This window comes from Gossypium hirsutum, chromosome A13 (assembly GCF_007990345.1).
Source record: "Gossypium hirsutum isolate 1008001.06 chromosome A13, Gossypium_hirsutum_v2.1, whole genome shotgun sequence".
Classification (NCBI taxonomy): domain Eukaryota; kingdom Viridiplantae; phylum Streptophyta; class Magnoliopsida; order Malvales; family Malvaceae; genus Gossypium; species Gossypium hirsutum.
In genome coordinates, this window is record NC_053436.1 from 105,541,048 (window position 1) to 105,563,826 (window position 22,779).

Genomic DNA, 22,779 nt, shown 5'->3' on the forward strand with positions numbered 1-22,779 from the left:
CGAAGTTGCGAGATGCGGATTGAGCACATGAGATCTAATGAAGATCGTCAAACCGAGCAGTTGCACTACTTTCAGAACCAAGTAAGAGATAGAGATCAAATCATGGGAGAAGCCGTGCTTCAAATCCGAGAGGTGGCTGATCACTTGCAGACGTTAGCAGTACAAGCTGATGTGTTAAGCGTGAAGTACGAATTAGAGTCGAGTCGAGGACAGGAGCTAGCCTCGTTGCTTAGGAGGATTAGAATTTTGAGTTTTAGGGCTAAGTCGTATATGTAATCCACCTTATGTAAAAAAGTTTATTTTCTAGTAAAGTTTTCATAATGAAATTGAACTAGAATTAACGCCTTTTGCATTCATTTCATGCATTGCATTATATGCATTAATGACCATTAAAAGACCCTAACTAAATAAAATTATTTCAGTTAACCTGGAAAACCGTCACTCTTACGGAACTCGAGCGAAGTCAAGAAACATGGATCAAATACTAGAAAAACTTGAGCAGCTCCAAAGAGATATGCAAGATCAGATAGAAGAGCGGTTGGAAAAGATTCAGCGAGAGATGCGAGAATCCCAAGACGACATGATGGCAAAGTTAACGCAACTGTTGAAAGGAGGAAAAGACAAGGGAAAGGACCCTATTGTTAATGTTGAAGATGGAAATAGTGATGAACCCCTTTACCCTCCAGGCTTTACCCCTCTGCACGCGCATACTCAAGCTGAAATGTATCCACAAAGACCCTCTGTTACAATTAGACCCCAACAATTCCAAACGAGTCCTCCAATCGGAATAAGTAACAATTCCGGAGAGAATCCCACCAATCTCATAGTCCCTGACCTCGATGACGTGGTAGAAGTGGAAAAGACGAAAGTGGATCTGTCAAAGCAATTGGAAGACCGATGTAAATGGCTGGAGGAAAAGTTTAAGGCCATGGAAAGTGCTGATTACCACCGAGGAATGGACGCTAAAGATCTGAGATTGGTGCCTGATTTAATCCTCCCTCCTAAGTTTAAAATGCCAGAGTTTGAAAAATATGACGGGACAAGTTGTCCCGATGCTCATATCACTATGTTTTGCCGAAGAATGACCGGGTACATCAACAACGAGCAGCTGTTGGTTCACTGTTTTCAGGATAGTTTGATCGGGTCAGCGGCTAGATGGTACAATCAATTGAGTCGAGCTGAAATCCACTCTTGGAAAGATTTGGCGCAGGCCTTTATAAAACAGTACAGACATGTGATGGACATAGCACCCGATCGAATTGTATTGCAAAATATGGAAAAGAAAACTAATGAGAGCTTTCGCCAGTATGCTCGAAGATGGAGGGAGGTAGCAGCACAAGTTCAACCACCACTTTTAGAAAAAGAGATAACCATGCTTTTTATCAATACTTTGAAAGCTCCATTTCTCAATCACATGCTGGGTAGTGCCACCAAAAGCTTTTCAGACATAGTGATGTCTGGAGAAATGATAGAAAATGCCATAAGGAGTGGCAAGATAGAAGCAGAGAAAGTGCTAAAAGGTCAGCACCGAGAAAGAAGGAGCATGAGATAAACAACACAAGCATGTTTAACAAAGACCATTCTAGATCAATCACGGTGGGACAAGCCAGAGCAACAACCACTAATCAGCAAGGTTCTTCGAGACGGGAGTCCAATTCAAGGCCAAATATAGAAAGACCTCAATTCACACCCATCCCGGTGACGTATAAAGAATTGTATCAGAATTTATTTGATGCACATGTGGTATCTCCATTTTACCTAAAACCCATGCAACCTCCGTACCCCAAATGGTATGACACAAACTCCCAATGCGAGTACCACGCGGGGATTAAGGGGCACTCGATTGAGAACTGCACTGCATTCAAGAAGTTAGTGGAGAAACTTATCAATATGGGGATCGTAAAGATTGGCGACTCATCGGGCCAAATGTAGCAGAAAATCCGTTGCCCAATCATGACGATAATAGGGTAAACGCGATAAGTGAGAATGAAGGAAGAAGAGTCAAAGCCAACGTGGCAGAGATAAAAACCCCTCTTGGATGGGTTTGGAAACAAATGGTAAAAAGAGGTCTTATCAAGCAAGATTCGATAGAAAGGCCTGAACAAGCAAAGAGATTTTGTGAGTTCCACGCAGAAGAAGATCATGACATCCAGGAATGCACCGAGTTCAGAATCGTGGTGCAAAACTTTATGGATAGCAAAGAAATGGAGTTTTATGAAGAAATCAAAGGGTTAAAAGAGGAAGAAGTTTGTGCTACAGGAGAAGGATCTGCAAGGAGAACCCAAGAGCTTCGTCATCCAGTGGTTATCATTTCAAAGCCAATGAACAAAGAATCTGGAATACAAATAGGGCCAAAAGTTATAATCCAAAAACCTGTATCCTTTCCTTACAAGGATAACAAAAAGGTTCCTTGGAGTTACGATTGCAATGTGACGATTCCAGGAAAAGAGAGCTCGGTAAATGCTTCAGAAAAGAAGGAAGGATTCTATACACGAAGTGGAAAGCGCTATGATCCGGCAGACGCGATGGTGGAATCTGGAAAAGAAAAAGCTTTAGCAGTTGAGCTAGGAAAAACAAAAACAGACGAAATTGAATCGAGTGTCAATCAGCCGGTAACTGAAAATCAACCAAAGAATTTCTAAAATTCTTGAAACATAGCGAGTACAGCGTGGTAGAACAATTACATAAGCAACCGGCTCGTATCTCCGTACTTGAGTTGCTTATAAGTTCAGAGATACATCGTAATGCGTTGATTAAGGTGCTAAATGAAACTTATGTCACTAAAGATATCTCGGTGAATAAGTTGGACCGCTTGGTTAATAATATCAATGCCGATAATTTCATCTTTTTTAATGATGATGAAATACCGCCAGGGGGAAGAGGATCTACCAAAGCATTACACATCACTGCTCGTTGCGGGGAGTATATGTTAGCTGGAGTGCTAATTGACAATGGATCAGCCTTGAATGTTTTACCCCTATCTACCTTAAGTAGGTTACCGGTGGATAACTCTCACATGAGATCATGCCAAAATATAGTGAGAGCATTTGATGGTACCGAAAGAAAGGTGATAGGAAGAATAGAAGTACCTCTTTTAATTGGCCCAAATACATACGATGTGGACTTCCTAGTGATGGATATCAAGCCGTCATATAATTGCTTATTAGGAAGACCCTGGATTCATTCGGCAGGGGCGGTGCCTTCATCATTGCACCAGAAGTTAAAATTGGTAATAGAAGGCCGGTTAATTACAATTGACACCGAGGAAGATATCATTGCATTGGTAACCAATGATACACCATATTTGGGAATAGACGACGAGGCAGTTGAATGTTCTTTTCGATCTTTGGAGTTCGTAAATGCAACCTTTGTCATAGGGGGAAAGAAGATTCCGACGCCCAGCATGTCTAAAGCCACAAGGATGGGATTACAAGCGACAGTTGGGAAAGGAGCTGTGCCTGGAAGAGGACTTGGAAGATGCCTTCAGGGAAGGATGGGGGCACCAGTAGTGAAATACAAACAAGATCGTTTTGGTTTAGGATTTAAACCAAATACCAAACAGAGAAGGAAAGAGTTAGAAAAGAGACAAGATAGAAGGAAGGCGCGTTTGAACGGAAAAGAAGTCGACTGGGAACCTATGGCTTTCCCCCACATATCCAGGACATTCATGTCGGGAGGAACTATGTATTCTGAACTGAGGGCTCCAAGAAAGAAGACCGCAGAGGAAATGTTAAGAAACTTAAGCATCAATGCATATGTGAAGAAGAATTTGAAGGAGGAAGTACGTCAGGCATCTATCCCGTTGAACCTGGGAGTGTTTTAAACAATTGGACTGCGGAAGAAATGCCTGAAGTTTTTAGAGCTTTTCCAGAGTAATATTCAAAACATTAATTGTTCTAAGCCTAGAGAAAATGAAAACTTTTGTGAACTGAAATAGGCTTATATGTGGACATTGTGATTTCAATGAAATATATCTTCGCATTTTGAGTATATATTCTTTTCAAATTCTTTTTTTCATACATTCATGGTCATACTAAATAAGAATCCTTAAATTCATACATTCCCTGTACATTCTTTGATACCTATAACAGGTCCCAAGATATCAATGATATGAGTGACTCTACTATGGACTTAGAAAATCTTTTTGAACGAGATATGTGTCCAGAGGAATCTCAAGATTTTGAAGATAACACAGATTGCAACCTATCTCCGGACTTGTTGAGAATGGTAGAGCAGGAAGAGAAACAGATTCTACCCCACGAAGAGACGATAGAGACAGTGATCTTGGAAGAGGGAAAGGTGTTAAAGATTGGTACCCGCATAGCTGAAGAAGTAAAACAAGACCTCATTGAATTGCTGCGAGAGTTCAAAGATGTCTTCGCATGGTCATACCAAGATATGCCGGGGTTAAGTACTGACATCGTGGTTCACCGACTTCCTATAAAGGAGGATTGCAAACCAGTTCAGCAAAAACTCCGAAGAATGAGGCCTGATATCGTGTTAAAAATAAAAGAAGAGGTGCAAAAGCAATTCGACGCTGGGTTCCTGAAGGTGGTCAAATACTCCGAGTGGGTAGCTAACATTGTTCCTGTCCCTAAGAAAGATGGGAAGGTACGAATGTGTGTGGATTATAAGATCTAAATAAGGCTAGCCCAAAAGATAACTTTCCCTTGCCGCATATCGACGCCTTGGTAGACAATACAGCAGGACATTCGCTGTTTTCTTTCATGGATGGCTTCTCGGGATATAACCAAATTAAGATGCATCCCGAAGATATGAGAAAACTACGTTCATAACCCTATGGGGAACTTTTTGTTATAAGGTGATGCCATTTGGGTTGAAAAATGCAGGGGCAACGTATCAGAGGGCCATGGTAACACTGTTCCATGACATGATGCATAAGGAGTTAGAAGTCTATGTTGATGACATGATTGCAAAATCTAAAACAGAAAAGGAACATGTGCAGGTCCTTAAGAAATTATTTACGAGATTGAGGAAATTTAGCTAAAGCTAAATCCAGCAAAATGCACATTCGGGGTCAGATCAGGAAAATTGCTTGGATTCGTGGTCAGTGAAAGAGGAATTGAGATTGATCCTGACAAAGTAAGAGCAATACAAGAATTACCCCCGCCGCGTACTCAAAAGGAGATTCGAGGTTTTCTAGGAAGGCTGAACTATATTGCTCGGTTCATCTCACAGCTAACTGAGAAATGCGACCCCATATTTCGCCTCCTCAAGAAACATAATCCAGGTGTATGGGATGAGAAATGTCAAAAAACTTTTGAAAAAGTCAAACATTACTTATCCAAAGCCCCAGTACTGATGCCACCCTGCCCAGACAAACCGCTCATACTGTATTTGGCAGTATTTGAGAATTCCATAGGATGCGTGCTTGGTCAACATGACGAATCAGGACGAAAGGAAAGAGCGATCTACTATCTCAGTAAGAAGTTCACCGAATGCGAAACAAGATATTCGCCAATCGAGAAATTATGTTGTGCTTTAATTTGGACAACTCGGAGACTGAGACAGTACATGTTGTACCATACGACCTGGTTAATCTCCAAATTAGACCCTCTGAAATACTTGATGGATTCAGCCGTTCTGAATGGAAGAATGGCTCGATGGCAAATTCTTCTATCTGAATTTGACGTAGTCTATGTGAACCAGAAGGCGGTCAAAGGGAGTGCAATAGCGGAATTCCTAACAAGTAGGGCTCTCGATGATTATGAGCCATTGAACTTCGATTTCCCAAATGAGGATTTGATGTATGCCGCAACCGTAAAGAAAGATTTCCAAGAAAGTGGTCCTTGGAAGTTGAGTTTTGACGGAGCTTCAAATGCTATAGGCAACGGAATTGGTGCAGTACTCGTGTCCCCTAGTGGAGATTATTATCCTTTCACTAGCAAATTGGACTTTGACTGCACAAATAATATGGCTGAGTATGAAGCTTGCATTATGGGCATTCGGGCAGCCATAAAGTGGAAAATTAAGGTGCTAGAGGTATACGGGGACTCTGCATTAGTAATTTACCAGCTCAAGGGGGAATGGGAAACAAGAGACCCGAAGTTGGTTCGCTATCGAAAATTGGTTATGAAATTGATCGAGGAATTTGATAGTGTCACCTTTAGTTACCTCCCACGAGATGAAAACCAGATGGCAGATGCTTTGGCCACTTTAGCCTCCATGTTTAAAGTGAACAAATTAGAAGATATGAAGCCTATCCAGATCAGCATCTATGAGGCTCCAGCCCATTGTTGCAACATTGACAATGAAGAGGGAAAGGATGATCACCCTTGGTACCATGACATATTGCGATATGTGAAGAGTCGCGAGTACCCTGACCATGCGACAGAAAATGATAAGAAGACATTAAGGAGATTAACCATTGACTATGTCCTTGATGGGGAAATTTTGTATAAAAAAGGAAAAGATCAAGTACTGTTAAGGTGTGTGGATACTGTTGAGGCAAAGGAAATTTTGGAAGAAGTGCATGAAGGTATCTGCGGAACGCATGCCAATGGCTTCACGATGGCCAGACAAATTATGAGATTTGGGTACTATTGGTCCACCATGGAAGGGGATTGCATTAATTATGCCAAGAGGTGCCATAAATGTCAAATTTATGGTGACAAAATGCACGCACCACCTTCACCCCTTCATGTTATGGTTTCTCCATGGCCTTTCTCCATGTGGGGAATGGACGTTATCGGGCCAATATCTCCAAAAGCTTCCAATGGGCATCGTTTTATCTTTGTGGTTATTGATTACTTCACTAAATGGGTGGAGGCGGCTTCATATGCAAATGTCACGAAGTCGGCAGTTAGCAAGTTTCTGAAAAAAGAGATCATATGTCGATACGGGATGCCTGAAAGGATCATATCCGATAATGCGCTGAACTTAAACAACAACTCAATAGCGGAAGTTTGTAGTCAGTTCAAGATCAGACACCACAATTCGTCACCGTACCGTCCAAAAATGAATGGTGCCGTGGAAGCAGCTAACAAAAACATCAAGAAAATTATAGGAAAAATGACTGAAACCTACAAAGATTGGCACGAGAAATTACCTTTTGCTCTCCTGGCATATCGCACTTCTGTTAGAACCTCTACCGGGGCAACACCATTTTCTTTAGTCTATGGGATGGAAGCAGTTTTACCCATAGAAGTTGAAATTCCTTCTCTCCGAGTATTAACTGAACTAAAGTTGGATGAGGCTGAATGGATTCAATCCAGATATGACCAGTTAAACTTGGTAGAAGAAAAGAGGTTAAAAGCTATTCGTCATGGTCAGATGTATCAGAAACGAATGATGCGAGCTTACAACAAAAAAGTTCGTCCCAGAGAATTTTACGAGGGGGACCTGGTGCTGAAAAAGATTCTTCCTCTACAAAAGGATTTTAGAGGAAAGTGGATGCCAAATTGGGAAGGTCCTTATGTGGTAAAAAAGGCCTTTTCAGGAGGAGCTTTAATCCTGAGCGAAATGGATGGTAAAAGCCTGTCAAATCCTGTAAATTCAGACTCAGTCAAGAAGTATTTCACTTAAAAAGGGGGCATTCAAAAAAAAAAAAAAAGGGAGAGGCCAAGGTAAAAACCCGCAAAAGGCACCTTGAGACCAAAGGGGATTTGAGTTGAAAACCTGAAAAAGGCGGCTCGAATTTTGAAGCGTGAGGTGAACGGAACGGCTCGAATTTTTGAGCAGGATCTGAAGCATGTGGTGGTCTTACTACACCTGAATCGCAAGAAAGAGTAGGTGACATCTTAGGGTATCGACAAAATACTGTAGATTCCAAACACATATTAAATGGTCTTTAGAAAACTTGTGCAGGGAAGCTCGTGCTGCGATATCTGGGGCACCTGTTGTCATCTTATACTTTGAATCTTGGCAAAATTTGTTGTCTTGATTATTGTATTCAGTTCAAGCTTTGCTCCCCAATAAAATTTCATTCTTGTCCATTGTCTTATTTCATTTTTTATCTTAGCAAAATTTGCTATCTCGATTAACTCATTCATCTCGAGATTTGTTCTCAATAACATTTGTTTGTTCGTTGTGGTAACCTTCTCGAAAAACATTTAGAATAACTATTAATAAACTGAATGTTCAAGCAATTGGAGTTTTGCATATTACTCTAGAAATTTCTAAATAATGAAGGAGCCTGAAACAGGACTGTTGTTTAGAGCACACCAAATTCAAAGTGTCCAAAAAGGAAGAGTCCAAGTCGGGACTATCCTTTCAAATTTTGTTGTCCAAACATTGAACAAAATGACAAGATGTCGTGTTGGTGGCAAAGCTTCAATGAACAAACAAGCGATGTTCACCAAGTAATAAGAAAAGGTTTTCTCGGAGAAGGAAATTTTGCATTTGTACATAAACATTTGGTATGACACCTTGGGAATAGTGTAGGAGATCAAAGAGTTTCACATTCTGTATCCTTGAATTGTGATAGCAGAGGATCGAGAAAAAGCCATATCCTTCTACCCTTAGTTTACGGTGGGAGATTGATGGTACAAATTTTATGTCCCAGTGGATTAAACTTTGACGTTCGCAGTGGGGGCAATCTGACTAAGTGTTTCTTTGGATATGCCAGCCGAGCAAGAAGGCGTTGTAACATGTCAGTGATAAAACATGAGCAATGACAACTCAAACATTAAAAATGGATCATTCTCATGACATTCTGCATTCATTCATACACATCTAGTTAGAAGCATTTGATTCATTCTGATCATGCCATCCTAAACACTAGGCATAAATAGGTCCATAAAATGGATTTTACAGGTCATATTCCCCAGAGAACAGATCAAAGAAACAGATCCTATACCCTTAAAGTTGCAATGGGAGGGATTGAAGTCATTAAAGTAGATCTTGTCTTCATGTATTGGCGTGAAGCAGATCGAAGATAGCAGGTCCTATCTTCCTATATTGGTAGGAAGTGGATCGAAGATGCAGATCTTGTCTTCCCATATTGGTGGCGAAGTAGATCGCAGAAAGCAGATCTTGTCTTCATGTATTGGTGTGAAGTAGATCGAAGATAGCAGGTCCTATCTTCCTATATTGATAGGAGTGGATCCAATATGCAGATCTTGTCTTCCCATATTGGTGGCGAAGTAGATCGCAGAAAGCAGATCTTGTCTTCATGTATTGGCGTGAAGCAGATCGAAGATAGCAGGTCCTATCTTCCTATATTGGTAGGAAGTGGATCGAAGATGCAGATCTTGTCTTCCCATATTGGTGGCGAAGTAGATCGCAGAAAGCAGATCTTGTCTTCATGTATTAGTGTGAAGTAGATCGAAGATAGCAGGTCCTATCTTCCTATATTGATAGGAAGTAGATCCAATATGCAGATCTTGTCTTCCCATATTGGTGGCGAAGTAGATCGCAGAAAGCAGATCTTGTCTTCATGTATTGGCGTGAAGTAGATCGAAGATAGCAGGTCCTATCTTCCTATATTGATAGGAGGTGGATCCAAGATGCAGATCTTGTCTTCCCATACTGGTGGTGAAGTAGATTGAAGATTGTAGATCTTGCCTTCCTGTATTTGGCAGCGAAGCAGATCAAAGATGGCAGATTTTACCTCCCTGACCACAGTGGAGTACATTGAAGCCGATAACTCTATCTCACTGTATCTGGCAGTGGAATAGATTGAAGATTGCAGATCTTGCCTTCCTGTATTAGGCAGTGAAGCAGATCGAAGATGGCAGATTTTACCTCCCTGTGACTACAGTGGAGTACATTGAAGCCGATAACTCTATCTCCCTGTATCTGGCAGTGAAGTAGATTGAAGATTGCAGATCTTGCCTTCCTGTATTTGGCAGTGAAGCAGATCAAAGATGGCAGATTTTACCTCCCTGACCACAGTGGAGTACATTGAAGCCGATAACTCTATCTCACTGTATCTGGCAGTGGAATAGATTGAAGATTGCAGATCCTGCCTTCCTATATTGGTAGGAAGTGGATTGAAAACAGACTCTATTTCCCTGTATTTAGCAGTGGAATAGATTGCAGGTCGAAGATGGCGGATTTTACCTCTCCGATTACAGTGGAGTACATTAAAGCCAGTAGTTCTATCTCCTTGGGCAACAGTGGAATAGATCGAAGATTACAATCTTATCTCCCTAAGCAGTAGTGGAGTAGATCGCATTAAGTCTTATCTCCCTAAGCAGTAGTGGAGCAGATAAAACCACAGATCTTATTTCCCTAAGCAATAGTGAAGCAGATCGCATCAAGTCTTATCTCCTTAAGTAGTAGTGGAGCAGACTAAAAACACAAATCTCATCCCCATGGAGTCGTAGCAGAGTAGATTGAAGCTACAAGGCGTATCTGAAATTGCAGTAGAGTGGATCGAAGCAACAAGACGTAGCAGACTGGAATAAGGCTACTGGAAGAAGATGAGCACCAAAAAATCAAGACTCGGCAAGACCGGGCAAAATTGGCCCTTTTGATGTCTTTGCTCTATTCTCGTTACACGAAAATGAGCAAAGAGGGGCAGCTGTAAAGGCCCAATTTTGGCCCAACTTAAACCAACCTAATCCCAACCCAAACACAAAAAATAAATAAATAAATAAATAAAAACCTTGGCCACCTGCTCCACCACCTTTGTTGGCCACCCACCTTAGCCACCAACTCCACCACCCTTGGCCACCTAAACCACCCCAACCACTCCACTTGTAAAATTTGGCTATAAAAGCCATTCAAGACTTTGTTTTTAGGGGTGGGTTTTTGGTTTTTTGGAGAAGGATTGTTCTTTGTTTTGGAGGAGGTTTTTTTTGTTTTTTGGAGGTGTTTTTTTGTAAAAAAGGTTATTTTTGTTTCTTGGAAAGGCTAGTTTTTGGAGATTAATCAAAGATCGAAGCAAAAGAGGTTTCTTTTGTCTATTCTTATCTTTAGTTCTTTGTTTGTTTATTGTTTTCCTTTCAATTTTATTTTGTTTTTTTATACGAAAGTAAAAATAAAAGTAAGAAGCTTACCCATATTTTCATTATCGAAAAAGGTTTTTTGAGGTCCGGCCGCCGTGTACGGTGGCGCCGATGGCGGCCCGTGGGGGTCCATGACCGAAGCAAAGCCGGACCAACGGCCGGATTTAGAAAAGAGGGAGAAAGAGAGTTGAGAGCTTTGTTTTATTATTTTATTATTTTTACTATTATTTATATTATTATTATTATTTCTCATGTATATATTATTTTTTATATTATTATTATATTATATATGCCCTCTCCATATTTATTTATATTATTACTATCATTATTGTTACTTTTATTATTTTTTATTTCTAACTACTATTATTATATATATGTATTATTGTTTGTATTATTATTATTATCACCCCTATTGTTATTACTTTACTTTTGTATTCTAATATATTATTAATATTACTTATATTTTTATTATTTTTGCTATCACTATTACTATTATATATTAGTGTATATTTTTATGTATATATATATTTTATATATAGTATTATTTTTTATTACTTTAATTTAATATTTTATTATATTTACTTTTTGTATTTCTATATTTATTATTATTATATAGTAGTGTGTATTTCTATTATATACATATATATATACATTTATATATAGTATTATTGTTTACTTTACTTTAATATTATTCTTATTATCATTATATCCAACCCAATAATAATTCTTTCATAAAAGTAATATTCCGTATTTGGTAATTCGAGACAATCGTGCCCTAACTTATTGGGTTTCGATTTTTCTCCTTTAACCTAAATAACGGAATACTCTTTTAAATCGTGACATGAGTTTTGAAAAATGCTTATTCTCGGAGATACGAGGTGTTGTTCCCTAACTTACTGGGTATGGCATTTCGTTACCTCGAAATAAGATTTTTGCAAGTAAAGGCAATATTCGGTGTTTGAGAATTCGAGGAAACGTGCCCTAACTTACTGGGTTTCGATTTTCCTCGTTCACCTTAACTAACTGAATAACCTTTTGAAATACACGAATTTTTATATAAAAGGCAAGCTCGTTCTCGAAAATTCAAGATGTCGTGTCCTAACTTACTGGATGTGACATTTTATATTGTGAGACGAGAAGGTCCTTAACATTTGAGCATTTTCTTTACAAAGAGGGATCGTATTTTAAATTCTTTCAAGTTTTCAAATTTTCGACACTAAGACACTAATTAATCAACTAGGTACCAATTTTGGGCGTATCGAGGGTGCTAATCCTTCCTCGTGCGTAACCGACTCCCGAACTCATTTTTCTGAATTTCGTAGACCGAAATCGTTGTTTTAATAAAATTAAATCATTTATTAAAAACAACCACCTTTTGAGGTGACCCAATCACACCTCGTCAAAAAAGGATTGGTGGCGACTCCCGTTTTCATTCTTTTTTTTCAAAATCCAAGTCGACCCCGTTTTCATCCAAAAAATGGTGTCAACACTACTAACACTAATATTTTATTGCCCATGCTTCTTATTTTATTCTTCCATTAACACAACATGTTTCATGACATGTTTTGCCCAAGTTCTTATTTTATTTTTCCATTAACACAACATGTTTTGCCCATCATCCCTTGTCATGGCCGGCCACTAGTACTTAAATGGGGGGAAATTGACATGCAAGTCCACCCCTTTGATTACATGCACTATTAGGCCACTTGCATTTGCCTAGCTCATTTCTAAATTTTCTCACATAAGTCTTATCAACTAAATTCACATGCAATTAACTAAATCGAAGCTTAAAACTTTCACACATTTATATTCACATATTTTAGGCAATAATTATCATATTCAAATAATTTGGTGACTCGGTCTAGCGGTCCCGAGACCGCTTTCCGACTAGGGTCACTTTAGGGGTGTCACATCTTCAAAGTAGATATGTCACATTAAAAGATTTCATAAAGTATAAGAATTAGATATGTCATTATCCCTTGTAAAAATAATATCAAAGTTTGAACTCGATAATTCAAGCCAAAGTTAGAGACAAATTCAAATGAGTTTGAATTGATCTATCTTAGCATTTAAACTATTTGAGCTCGAAATTATTTTTAAGTTTAAATCATGTTAGATTCAAACCTGCAAAATATTAAAGTAAATAAAAACTCTTCAAAATTGAAAAAAATAAAGAGAGAGAGAGCGTAAAAAACACACAATTAAAAAAAACAGTCTTTCAAAATTTAATAAAAAATAAAAAATTTCAAAAATTTTATAAAAATCAAATTTTTTATTTTATAAAATATTATTTTTTACCACTAGTGAATTTGAATCAAATATAGAAAATTTTATAACAAGTCAAATATATTAAAAACTCTATCACACGCTTATGCGCATGAAAATCACATATTTAGAACATAGATGTGTCATTCGAAATAATATATAATAAATAATGAATTATGTGATTTGAAACTAATTAATAATACCAAATAAAATATAAACGATGTTAAAATAAAAAATTAATTAATTAATTTGTGAGTAAAACAAAATTTAAAGACAAAAATACAACATATCAAGAATACTAAATGAATACGGTTGTTTATCTTGGTGTTCTCATCAATCTTGAGTTGGTGTCGAGTTAACTTGTGACATGACTCAATCAATAATATTATTAATATATACAAATGATGAATGTAATAAATTGTGCACATTAAAATAAAAACGTACAAAAAATATTAAAATGAAACTTTGGTTAAATAGTAAATTTAAATTTTTTACTAATCAAATTAGAGTGCGTTCAAATCCCACAATATATATATATTTATTATTTTTTGTTAAAATAAAAAAATTAAAGTACCCTCAAATAATATAATTATTTTAATTACGAAATAATATTTCCATAATTTCTCTAATCAAGTTGGTGTCTGGTTGACTCGTGGCACCAACTCAATTAAGGACTTAAATAATAATGTAGATGTATTTATCAATTATTTAACACATTTAATATTTAAAATTCCATTTAAATAGATTAATGAATCAAACAGAGGTATATAAACGGTTTATTAAATGCAAGTTAAAAAATTGGAGTTACCCAAAATTGTATCAAATTCTGTTTTTATTTAATTTATAATTGATTTTAATTTTTTTGTAAAAATAAATATTTTATATTTAAAATAATAAAAATAAGTTAAACATTCTATATAAAAATGTTTTCTAAAAAATTCAAGTTATTGATTAACTTTAAAGATTATTTCTTTTTAGCAATATTTATATAAAAAAAAGAATTTGAAACTTTACAAAAATAACATTCAAAAGTTATAAGACAAGACTTATTTCGTCAAGTAAGTATAAAAATCCAAAATCAAAAAGTAATATGAAAAGAATCGAGAACATAATTGCATCAAACTGAATTAAGATGGACAATTTGAAAATAAAGAACTTGACTAAACCGAACCGATATTACCCCTAATATCAACAATAAAATGAAACGCATCTTGACCTAATAAATAATTTGAAGTTTGGATTTAAAATTTATATCTATAATATTGTTAAAATTTAATTGAGTTGGTGTTAAACATCGATTTCAACTCAAAAATAGCTCATTTTTTATAAAGGAAGAAATGTTTTTTTATAAATATTAATATTTTTTATATTTTGATAAATTTTTAAAAAATATACAAATAAGAAAATAATAAAATTTGAAGTTACCAATAATAATGTTTATTATTTAAACTAAAATCAAAATTAATTTTTATTTAATTATTTAAAATATACTAACCTTTTTTTCACTTAGATTCTAAATGTGTCATATCATATTAAAAATATCATTGACTTCAATATCAGCTTAAAAGGGGGAAGAAAAATTGCCACGTGTCTGAATTATTTAAAAGTCAAAACACTAAAAAAATCATTTTATTTTGAGCTGTCAATTAAAAAATACAAAAAATAAAAATAAAAATAAAAACAACATGAAGAATATGAGAAGACTTTTCGTTGGAAAATCAAAGATTTCACAGAAGAAACTTGTTTGCGTTACCTGGCAGCCAACTACATTAAAGTTTAAACAAACAAAAAATAAAATAAAATAAGAGCACAACCTTCCACTACATAATTAAAAATATAACTTTTACTTTTTTATTTTTATAATTATTGGAAATTAAATTTTTAATTTTTATTGAGATTTTGAAAACCATTTTTATTTTTTAAAATTAGCAGTTCTATTTTTTAAAAAATTTTAATGTAAAGATTTTTTTTAATTTTTAAAAAACCTTTATCATTTTATTTATTATATAAATTTTAAAAAAATCCAACATAATATATAAAACAAAATAGTTGGTTAACTACTGGTGTAATTTACCCTATTATTTATTTATAAGCATAATGATAAATTTAGTCTTTAAAGTTTATATATTTTGCCAATTTAACTCTTAGCCTTTTAAAATCAGTTGTATTTGACCATCAATATTTCAAAAAGAGCCGAATTATTTTTTTAATAAAAATACTAGCTAAAACATTAAAATTTTAAACATGGCAGCTCACATAGCAATCCACGTCTGCTTCATGCTATTTAAAAAAAAATACAAACTTTCTTTTTATTATATTGAATTTTGTTATTTTTGAATATTTTTATAATTTTTAAATTGTTAGACGTGACATACGAGATAAATTGTGTCATATCAGCATAAAGCACAAATAGATGGCCATGCCAACATCGTTACCAAAATAATGTTTTAGTTAATATTTTTGTTTAATAAAACGATTTGATTGTTTTCGAAAGTTTGAGGGTCACGTTTAGTTTACAAAAAGAATAAGGGTCAAACTAATAAAAGATGTAAACATTAAGTGTTAAATTTATAATTATGCCTTGTTTATAAATCTTCAACTAATTTTTATTTTATATTATTATTCACTAATAGTTTACAAAAGGCAAAATTTCAAAAATCACCCTCAATGTTTCGAGGTCTTTTCACTTCAGCTCTTAAAGTTGATGACATTATTAAGGTGTCGTAACGTTTTAGCGATGATGTAGGATTTTGAATTAAATTTATGTAAAAAATTAAAAAAATTAAAAGTATAAAATATAATAAAATATAAATAATAGATTCAGGAAAATTTTAAACTAAAAATTAAAAAAATGAAAAAATATAAAAAAATTTCCTTTTATTTTTTTATTCTCCCTCTCCTTCACGTCTCCCTATATCTTTTCTTTTTTATTAAAAAAATTCTCTGTTTTTCATCCCTCCTTCTGTCGTTTTTTCTTCTTTCCTTCTCAAAACAAACCCTAGCAGCCGATGCTGCGCCGCTCACCACTGCTGACCTCTGCTCCTCTCTATCACCTTCTAACACCATCTCCACACTATGGTCACACCCAACCAGCCCAACGTTTCTACTAATGCTAAGTCAATATGCTTAGAATACATGAATGAAAGGTCTGGTTTGTTTTTAGTTTTCTACCCTCAGCTTAAGAGAAAGTGGCCAAAGGTGGCGAGGAAGAGATGGGGTTGGAGGCCACGGTTCAGGAAGTATACAGTTTGGAGAATATCCCTAACATTGATGGGGATGGCCTCATTTATCCACCGTAGCGCCGAGATGCCAGGGAAGTTCTTGATCCTTTGAACCCCGGTGTGCACGTACAACACCAAAAACGTCTTCTTTCTTAGCCTTGGAAATATATGCTCTTCCAAATACTTCTTCACAATGTCAACGCTCAATAACTGAGCTGATCTACCCACACCCCCCACGTCAAAATACCATCCACAACTCAAATATTCTTTAAAAAAAATAATACTGATAAATCAACAAAAAAAGGGGTGGGGGCATGGGGATCATTAATTACTAGGGAAGAGTTTTCCGATAATACGAAGAATCTTGTGGCCTTGTTTATCTTTGATGCGGATCTTGAAAATGTCGAGTTTGTGAAAGAGGAATTCTCGATTAGACTAGAAAACCTGGGATGACAGGATTGTTGTTGTTGGGGTTTGTTTTGAGAAGGGGAGAAGAAGAAGAAGATTAAAAAAATTAAAATATAAAAATAGCAAGACGCGAGGGAGAGGGAGAGTAAGAAAGAAATTATTTTTAATATTTTAATATTTGTGCATTTTAAATATTTTTATTGTTTTTTTAAATTTGAATTTTTCAATTGAGAATTCCATTTCATCGCTAACGTGTCACTACACCTCAGCAATGTCATCAATTGAGGTGGCATGCACAAAAATGTTGACTGTTAAACGATTATCATTCAATTTTGGCATTATTTTAATTTTTTTGCAACCTTCTCGATGAGATTGCAAAAAAAATAAAAAAATAAGGGCGGGAGTGAAGAAAACCCTAAAATGTTGACGGTGAATTTTACAATTCTGCCCTTATAAAACTCATGCAATATCAAAAGGGTTAATACAGTTGGAGCTATTTAAATTTGACAACTTATACCTATTTAGTACATAAACTCTTTTTTGAATCTAACTAGCATCTAAAATTTGAAAATCGTAAGTAAATTGGATGTTTTTTTTTAGATATCTAACTAATACTATTAAAATATGCTAATTTGGCACTGGCAATCAATAAAATAGTAATACATCACAATTTCACATTTTGACACATGATAAAAATAAGAAATAAAAAAATTTACCACATGTCACCGATACTATTGGTTTTCAATGTCAAGTCAATTTTTTAAATAATGTTAATTAAATATCTAAAAATAATACTAAATCGTTTTCACGTTTAAATACTAATTAGATTAAAAAAATTTAGGTATACAAGTTGCCATGTTTAGGTATCCCTATATATTATCCCTATAAAATATTATTTCTTTAAAAAATAATTTCTGAAAATTAAAAAATAAATCAAATATAAAATCGATAAAACCGCAGGTATTTTTTTAAGGGCAGAAATCTCCAATAGTGGCAACTTCCTTCTTTTTGGGGATAAGTAGTTTTCTTTCTTTCTTTTCACTTTTTCTATTGTCCTAAATTATCCCATCCATACGGCAATACATAACCATTTATGTCCCTGTTCCTCCATCTTCCCTTCTATTTCAAGCTTGCTTTTTTTTTTCTTCTTATTTTCAACCCACCATATCCACAAAATCCCCATATTATGTCCTCCTCCTGAACCTTGGGTTGACCTTTATTTTTGAAAATGACCAAAACTTTTAAGTTAAACATGCTTAAACTTCTTTTGCTTGCTTCTCAAGCTAAAAAGAAAACATTCCAAAGTTTTGGGTACATGAAATAAGGAACTATTAATGATGAAAAAGTTTATGCCTTTGGGTATTATTGAATACACACAACACAGGGATGAATGGATGAGATGTGTTTTTGGAGTGGACTATGTGACTGTTACTTTCCTTTTGTTTTACTATCACTAATAACAAATAATAAATTAAAAAATGGCTAATTAAGTATATTAAAAAAAACTGTAGATAGTGATCAAGTTGAATGATTTCATTTTTCTCCAAGTTGGGAACTTTTGAATGGACAAAGTGGGAAACTTGAAAGAAAGAAAGGGAAGAAAGTGATTTTTTTTTCCAATTTAAAAAATAATTTATTTTTTATGGGGGGTGCTTTCTTTAGTTTCCTTCTTAGACTTTAGAATTGCCACTGTTACTAACTGGAGCTGGAACTTGAACTGGATCTGGATCTGGATCTCTCTCTCTTTCTCTCTCACTCTCATATTTTCTCAGTACTCTGCATTTTCCTATCAAACCCCATCTCTCAAATTCAAGGTACTCTTGCTTCTCTTCATCACTTCATTGCAACCACTGTTCATTTCTCTTCTCTTTTTTCCCCCTATTTGCTCTAAGAGTTCTTCACTTTGATTCTATTCTCATTAGCATATTAGGGAAGGTAAAGTTGATTTGCAGGAGTCTGATGTAGGAACCAATACATAAAAATCTATGTTCAATCTTTGCATTGTTCACATGGGGTATGTCACTATGTTTATTTGTGTCTGAGTTATTCAAAATCACAGTATGGTCACTGCTGATTCAAACTTGTTTTTCTTTTCAAGATTGATTAAACTTTAAAGCATATACATGTTTGTTGTATTCATTAAATTGATGCTGTCTTTGTCTACCATCTACCCTTTTTCAGATTATGGTCTGATCCCAGAAAAAGAAACTTAATTGCAGACAATAAAGGGTATCTGTTTGCAGTCAACGGTCAACGGTCAAAACAGGCTAAGTAATAAGATGGTGAGATTAAGGACAGTGAGTGATGGTTTGAGATGCTGATATGTTGCCTTCAAAATCTAGATGAAGGCAACCACCCTATGCAGTGCAGTGGCAACTAAATGTAAAAGCTATTGATATTTCCTCATCATGTCTGGTTCAAGACAGCGTCCCTACCTCAAGAGGCCTGTGTGGATTATTGTATTGGTGAATTTTGTGATCTTGTTCTTGATTGCTGCCTATCTTTACCCTCCGGCAACTTCGGCAGCTTGCTTTATTTTTTCTCCTACAGACTGTACTTTGCTCAAACAGCCACCAGCTCCCAAATTCCTACTAGGGAATTAACTGATGATGAGACCATCTCTCAGGTTGTAATTAAGGAAATCCTCAAAACACCTCCTATTGAATCCAACAATCCGAAAATTGCCTTCCTGTTTTTGACTCCGGGGCAACTCCCTTTTGAGCCACTCTGGGCTAAGTTCTTTCAGGTAAGACTTCCAGCTCCTTGCTTGATCATTGATGTTTTTTGTTTTGGCTTTTCACTCGGTTATGGTTATGCAACTTCTTATTTGCAAGTATTTCCAATAAGAGTGCTTATGTTTGGTTCCAAGTAGCTGCCTTAACATGGCTTTGTTCTTTGTGTGTCTTATGGGCCTTGATCTTTGTGTTGAACTTGCTGCCTTGTATGTTTGTCATTCATATTAAATGAAATTTGGTATCAGCTCTGATAAATGCAAAAAACAGCCATAGGTGCTGGTGCATGCTGGACAGAAGTATTCATTTCTTGGCTTTCCAAACTGATCTAAATACAGGCTAGGTTGCATTTTCTTTCTTTCTTTCTTTTTAAAGCTTTTTGTAGGTGAACAAATTATATAGAAACATGGGTACACCGATATATGCCTTTGCTGGGGACTTATACAAACTTCACTACTAAAAATCACAATGTTTAATCTTTTCCTGCAGGGCCATGAGGGTAGATTCTCTGTCTATGTTCATGCTTCCAAAGAAAAGCCAGTACACACAAGTCATTACTTCATGGGCCGAGACATTCACAGTGAATCGGTTGGTAGCATTAATCATTTTATGCATTTTGTTATAAAAATTTTGATGAAACCTTTTGCTCCTCAATTTTGATGAATCTTTATCCGCCATTAAACTTCAAATTTCTGCTTGAATATCACTTTATATAGTGTCACCTAAATAGCAGCTATAAAAATGCAGGTGTCTTGGGGTAAAATTTCCATGGTTGATGCTGAGAGGAGACTGTTGGCACGGGCACTTTTAGACCCTGATAACCAGCAGTTCGTGTTGTTGTCCGAAAGGTAAATGTGGCATAGGATTTCATTTCTTAATATTCTCATGATAAGTAGTTATCTGAAGTTTTCCCCTTAAACCTTCTTCCACAGTTGCATACCATTACAGAACTTTGACTATGTCTACAACTACTTGATGCTCACTAATGTCAGCTTTATCGACTCGTAAGCAACATTGAACTCTTTCCTTTATCCTGTCCTGTAACTTTAGTGTGAAAGCCTTTCCATTTGTTGTTGTAAATATTGAGTTTATGAAAACTATTTTTTTCCCTCACTTGATCTCTTCCTCTCATCAGTTTTGTGGATCTTGGTCCACATGGATCTGGGAGATATTCCGAGCATATGATGCCTGAAGTTGAAAAGGACCATTTTCGAAAAGGCTCACAGGTAAATCCCTTTTAGACTAATAATATATGGCTTTGCAGCTAAACACTGAAAGTGTAGTTAGATTGAAACAATAGACAATGGTGGACAATTACATTTTGGGGTTTAATCTGTGATTATAAATGAGTTAATCAACTTTTTGTTTGTTTCAGTGGTTCTCCATGAAGCGGCAGCATGCTATAATAGTTATGGCTGACAGCCTATATTACACTAAGTTTAGGTATTACTGCAAGGTAATCTTCCTATTGGACTCACCTTATTGCATGTATTGTGAATAAGAATATAATGTGATTATATTAACATCCATGTTATGTGTGTTGTGTCAGCCAAATATGGAAGGGCGCAATTGCTATGCAGATGAGCATTACTTGCCAACTTTTTTCAATGTTGGTACATTTAGACTCGCTTATGCTGCTTGTATCAATAAATACTTGCTTTGATTTTTTATATATTATATTTGTGCATACTTGCATGTAGATGATTGATCCTGTTGGAATAGCAAACCGGTCAGTAACATATGTGGATTGGTCTGAACGGAAGTGGCATCCTAAATCATTTAAGGCCGAAGATATTACATTGAAGTTCCTCGAGAACCTTACAGTACGTTGTCACATTACATTACATTTTATTTATGTGCCTTGTCTCTACTAAGAGCCCTACGGGTTTAAAGGCCGAGAGTTCTGCCATTAATGACCAATTTGCCGTAAGTCATGGGGTTCGAGTTAGACCATGCATAAACTCTTCAGTTTGCCACAGTTCCAACTGTTTAGGCATTTAAAAATGCTCCACTCTCTGTGGAGTAGGGAAACAAAACTCGCTAACTCAAATGGGAGCATGCTCTACCATTAATGACCCATATATTATATGGTCATGAGGTTGAGTCAGACCATGCGCAAACTGATGAGTTTGCACATGTTTCCGCCCTGTTCAGGTATCATGTGGCATTCATATTCTGCGTCTCTCAATAGAGTGGGGAAACAAAACCCTCTAGCTCAAGCGGTAGCATGCTGTCCCATCAATGACTTATATGCCATAGGTCATGAGATTAAGTCAAACCATACGCAAATTCTTCAATTTACCATAGTTCTACTCTGTTCAGACACTATGAGTCGTTCACATTTTGTGAACCCATAAAGGGCCTCAAAACCCCAACCAATGTGAACCCATAAAGGGCCTCAAAACCCCAACCAGAATTAATAAGAGTGTGTTGATTGGTGTAGATTTAAGAAAGAAAAACTCATTGTGTTTTTTTGCAGACCATTGACGACATAGTCCATTTCACAAGTGATGAAAAGGTAAAAAGAGCACTTATTTTGTTTTCATTTTATTTTTATACTCTTATAATAAAATAATAAATAAAATGGGGGTGTTAGTATATTAATTGGTATGGGTGGTGGGTGCAGAGAATGCTTACAGGACCATGCATGTGGAATGGAATAAAGAGACCTTGTTATTTATTCGCAAGAAAGTTTTATCCAGAAACATCGGAGAGGTTGATGTTCTATTTCTCTAATTATACAACACTATCTGTGTAGTCTTTCCCTTTCCCCTTGCCTTTCCCTAGTGCTGTGATTAATGCTATTATTCTTTGATTTGATGGGATCAGTATCACAAGTGGACTCAGATCAATGTCATTCAACAGGATTAAAATTTTGATTGATAAAGGTTTTATTTTAAGGGTTTTTATTTCAGCGTTTTAAATATTAATATCATTATAGTCTTATCATATCTGTTCTTTTTGATATAATGTCTAGAAACGTTCATAGTTCCTTTCAACTCTTAAATAGAATTATAATGCTCTTCAGCGCACTCAAACTTACGTCCTCTTATACTAGCAATAATACCCATGCCGATCGGCGAATGACATAACATTTGACTTCACATACATGAGTAGGAAGAATAGACAAGTGAGAAAGAATGGAGCTGTAAAATTTATTGATTCATGGGCATCCTTTTGTATACTAGATTTGTAATGATTATAATATAATATTGTGCTCCTAAACATTAGGAGAATTAT

General features: G+C 35.7%; 1 protein-coding gene and 1 non-coding gene across 2 annotated transcripts; both read left to right on the top strand.

Annotated features, from left to right (window-relative positions):
- The first annotated feature begins 5,589 nt into the window (after positions 1-5,589).
- On the top strand, positions 5,590-16,511 carry LOC107894471 (uncharacterized). The gene is made up of 2 exons (XM_041084817.1): positions 5,590-6,499; positions 16,342-16,511. The coding sequence occupies exons 1-2, from the start codon at positions 5,590-5,592 to the stop codon at positions 16,509-16,511; spliced, it is 1,080 nt and encodes a 359-aa protein (XP_040940751.1).
- Positions 16,512-17,921: 1,410 nt separating this feature from the next.
- On the top strand, positions 17,922-22,446 carry LOC107893483 (glycosyltransferase BC10). Its single transcript, XR_005907859.1, has 11 exons — positions 17,922-18,621; positions 18,989-19,553; positions 20,029-20,127; positions 20,287-20,387; positions 20,472-20,543; positions 20,675-20,765; positions 20,915-20,995; positions 21,089-21,148; positions 21,240-21,362; positions 22,019-22,057; positions 22,166-22,446. It is a non-coding gene; the product is annotated as a glycosyltransferase BC10 (transcript).
- The last annotated feature ends 333 nt before the right edge of the window (positions 22,447-22,779 follow it).

Coding starts and splice junctions, on each gene's coding strand:
- LOC107894471 (XM_041084817.1), top strand. CDS start 5,590: ATGGATTCAGCCGTTCTGAATGGAAGAATGGCTCGATGGCAAATTCTT. Junction 6,500..16,341: donor TTTGGAAGAAGTGCATGAAG/GTATCTGCGGAA, acceptor GTTTGTTTTTAG/TTTTCTACCCTCAGCTTAAG.